General features: G+C 49.2%; 1 protein-coding gene across 1 annotated transcript; it reads left to right on the forward strand.

Annotated features, from left to right (window-relative positions):
• The first annotated feature begins 2,750 nt into the window (after positions 1-2,750).
• Positions 2,751-3,719, forward strand: LOC119841728 (probable G-protein coupled receptor 132). The gene is made up of 2 exons (XM_038369232.1): positions 2,751-3,138; positions 3,247-3,719. The coding sequence occupies exons 1-2, from the start codon at positions 2,751-2,753 to the stop codon at positions 3,717-3,719; spliced, it is 861 nt and encodes a 286-aa protein (XP_038225160.1).
• The last annotated feature ends 411 nt before the right edge of the window (positions 3,720-4,130 follow it).

Consider the following 4,130-nt stretch of genomic DNA (forward strand, 5'->3'; position numbering starts at 1 on the left):
CACAAGCTGAGTGCTGAGCTCTTTTGAAAATATGACCATTTGTTTGGTGGTGCCTCAGTTCCCAGCGTGAAACATGGGGATAATATCGCCCACTTTCTCCCACTCTTGATCTGTTTACACTGTGTGCTCTTCGGGTTTGTTACTATGTGTTTGTATGATGCCTAGCATAGTAGGGCCCTGATCCCATCTGGGAATGCTAGGTCTTACCATAATACAAATAAATAGATCACAGACACTCAGACAGAGTACTTATACAGCACCATTCAAGTTAGGCTGCAGTTTTCAAAGGACCCTTAGAGCTGGTTCTATACACAAACCTTCATCGAAATGATTAAATCAATTGTAATTCACCCCTTTTGCTATTTCAGTTCAATTCTGTGTGTGGACACACTTTTATTTTAGAATAAAATATTGTATTAAATTGCTGTAGGGTACTCTTGAACCGAAATGAGTATCCACACACAGACTTGCACTGAAACAACAACAGTGGTGAATTATATCTGATCACGGCCGGATCTAGGATTTTTGCCGCCCCAAGCAAAAAAATTTTTGGCCACCCCTGCTTTTTTTCGTGCCCCCCTGCCCCTGGCTCCGCCCCAACTCTGCCCCTTATTAACCCCTTCCCAAATTCCCGGCCCCACCTCCTCCCCCCAGGTGTGCTGCATTTCCACCCCCCCATTGCTTCCTGTGGCTCCCCCCCTGCAACCCCCCGCCCTAGCTCACCTCCGCTCCGCCTGCTCCCCTGAACACGCCACCACTCCGCTTCTCCTCTCTCCCTAGGGAGAGGCGGCAAGTTCAGGGGAGCTGGCAGAGCGGAGGTGAGCGAGGGTGGGTGGGGGAGTGCAGGAAGTAATGGGGGGGTAGAGGAACTGCTCCCCACCCCAGCTCACCTCCGCCGCCTCCCCCGAGCGCACTGCCGCTTGGCTTCTCCTCCCTCCCTCCCAGGCTTGCTGTGCCAAACAGCTGTTTCGCACATGACAAGCCTGGGAGGGAGGGGGGAGAAGCGGAGAGGTGGCAGCACACTCAGGAGAGCAGGTGGAGGCGGAGCAGAGGCGAGCTGGGGCGGCGGGGGCATGTTTCTAGGGGCGGCATGGCCGATGCTGGAATGCCACCCCTAGAAATGTGTCGCCTCAAGCACCTGCTTGTTTTGCTGTGCCTAGAGCCGGCCCTGTATCTGATTTAATTATTTCAGTGCAAATTTATGTGTAGACCAGCCCTAGATGAGTTAGGCACCCAGCTCCTATTGTCAATGGACTTTGGATGTCTAACTTCCTTACGCTCTTTGAAAATCCCAGGCCCAGTATCTAAATTGCAACTGAATCAGACTGAAGAGTTGAGTGTTTCTGGAGGAGTCTGGGTTTTTGTGTAATGTGACCCCATTTATGGTCATTCTATAGCTCTCATTCATCCCTCTGCCCCCCACCAATTCTGCTGCCATATGTGGGTCAGGCACAATTTCCTGTGTTTGAACTGAACCTGGTCCTTTCCTTACATTCAAAGGCTCCTTCCATGTATCCCAGGCTGTTCCTTTTATGCACACAGTCTCAGTGGCCTTAGCATTGAGAATGTGGTGCTTACAAATGATGGTGGAGCGATAAGTCTGAGTGTGCATTTGTCCATATCCTTACTGCATTATTTGCACAACAACCAAAAAGTACACTAGGTGCCTTTCACATAAGGGACCTTGCATCTTGGAATATCATTTAACACCAATGCAAAGTGGGTGTGAAATGCTATTGAATCTAAAAGGTGGCATTTTGCACTACTGAAAATAATGACACAAGGGGCAACACAATGGTGAATGGGGTCCAAAGCCCCTTTGCTGAAAAAGGTTGGAAAAGGGACTTGGGGGGGTGTTCTGAGATGTATTTGACCCATACATGGTGCAATTTTTTGAGCCAGTTCCTAGCTGTACTTGATTTTAGCCCTGGCCTGTGACACTTGATGAGCCTTTTCTTTCTGATACTGGCACAAATCATCACAGTGTTCAAGTGACTCCCAAGTTCATTATTTGGCAAAGCAAGGTACCTAGGGGATTTCACTGAGTCTTCAGCTTTTCTCACTTCCACAGTTGGGGGAAGCTCTGCTTGAGGTTGGGGAGAGTGGTTCCTGTAAAGGTCATACGATAAAAGTGGAAAAGCTTTGTCAAAATGGAGGCCTTGCACCAAGAGCCAATGTTCATCACTTTTATTTGCGTTTAGTTTGTTGGGAGTTTGCGGTAGACTTTCCTTTCTTAAGAGCATAAGTGGCCTGTCAAGGGGACAGGAAGTTGTGACTGCTTCCTGGTCAGACAGCCCAGCTTTGCTGCAGTGTTTGAACAAACAAGGAGGAGTTATGCATCCGATGAAGTGAGCTGTAGCTCACGAAAGCTTATGCTCTAATAAATTTGTTAGTCTCTAAGGTGCCACAAGTACTCCTTTTCTCTTTAAGGAGGAGTTAAAAGCCTTAGTTTCAGGCTTGTTCTCTAGCTCAGATCTCAACATAAGGGTTACTAGGCAGTGAAATCCCAACCCTATCTGTTTGATAAAGGGAGCAAGGAATCAAGAACAGTTAGGTGCTTGGGCTGCCTTGTTTTTTCCCTGTAGCACTCTGTTTTTCTGTCTCTTACAGACTCTTTGAGGAGTGCAGCTTGGGAGTAAGTGGAGTGACTGTGTTCCCCTTGTGAGACAGTCATCCTGGAGAACTGGATGTAGACCCCACTGTAGGACAGTGACCCTGAAGACAGGGGACTGTGTTCCCTTCCATGCAGGATGGCAACTAAGGCACTTGGTAACAATCACTGGCTCATGCTGAATACCATGGCCTCGCCCTGCCCAACGGCCTTTAACACCACCCAATACTTCCTCATCCCTGTCTACTCTGTGGTAGTGGGGGCTGGCTTGCCGCTGAACTGCCTGGCACTTTGGATCCTGGTATCCCAGATAAACAAGTCCATCATCCTCTCTGTCTATATGCTGAACCTGGGGGTAGCTGACCTGCTGCAGACCCTGATGCTGCCCTTCTGGATCTACTACAGCTACTGGGATCACAACTGGGATTTAGGGTCCGGGGCCTGCGTGGCAGTCAGCCTGGGCTTTATCACCAACTTCTACGCCAAGAATGGCTTCCTCTGCCTCATTGCCATGGAGCGCTACATAGGTGTGGTCCATCCCCTGTAGTTCCGTGGGCTACAGACAATACATGGTGCCATCAAGGTCAGCGCCACAGCGTGGGTGCTGGTGCTCAGCATCTGCTCCGTGGGGACAGGGATACTGCGGAAGGAGCCAGAAGCAGGGCGCTGCTATGAGGGTTACCCACTGGGCACGTACTATGCAAGTTTTAAGATGGCCACCATGGCTTTGTCCTTCTTCCTACCCTGCTTCTTCATGGGCTTCTTCTACCTCCGGATCCTGCACAAGCTCAGGCAGCTGCCATCGCTGGAGCAGGAGACAAAGAGGCAAATCTACAGCTTCATCTCCCTCATCAACATCTGTTTCTTCCTGCTTTGTGTTACTTACCAGGTGACTTCCTTCTACAAATACCAGAGGGAGATGGTTCAGAACAATGAAGGTCTCTGCCTCTTTGAGACAAACCTCTTCATTTACAGTCAGGCAGCACTGTGCCTCACCACTCTGGGCAGTGACCTGGATCCTCTGCTGTACATCCTGCTCCTCAAAGACATGCGGACAGAACTCGGAAATCACTTAAAATGCAATGTCTTGGGTCAGGGTCAAAAGTAGATTAGACAGGAATGGAGACATTGGGTGGACACTGGCCCAGACCACTGCATAAGATACCCAGTGAGGTGGTGGAAACCCATTTGGACTTCAAGATCCCTCCATTTGATCCCGGTCTGAATGCCAGGGCTTGGCCTTGCTCTCTACTTCCCTTTGTGAAGCAGCTCTGCCCCCTGCACCCAAATATGGAAATATGGTCCCCCAGGGACTTCCAGTCACTCAGAACTTCTTGGAGAAGCAATTCAATACCAAAGAGACAGGCCGAAACCAAAAAATCATTAGATTGGCATATGAATAATAAGTTTTAGGTCTTTTTGCCTTTATGGTTTGAGCTCCAGCTTTTCACTGCAAGTGGGGGGAGATCGTGCTCTTTTAAATGAACAGCATCATATAATTTCAAGAGTTGGGGCTTTA

The sequence above is a fragment of the Dermochelys coriacea genome, chromosome 13, assembly GCF_009764565.3.
Source record: "Dermochelys coriacea isolate rDerCor1 chromosome 13, rDerCor1.pri.v4, whole genome shotgun sequence".
NCBI lineage: Eukaryota > Metazoa > Chordata > Testudines > Dermochelyidae > Dermochelys > Dermochelys coriacea.

Excerpts from the sequence above, each read along its gene's own strand:
- LOC119841728 (XM_038369232.1), top strand. The coding sequence starts at position 2,751 with ATGGCAACTAAGGCACTTGGTAACAATCACTGGCTCATGCTGAATACC. Across the intron at positions 3,139-3,246 it reads TGCCATGGAGCGCTACATAG|GGATACTGCGGAAGGAGCCA; the intron begins GTGTGGTCCATC and ends CCGTGGGGACAG.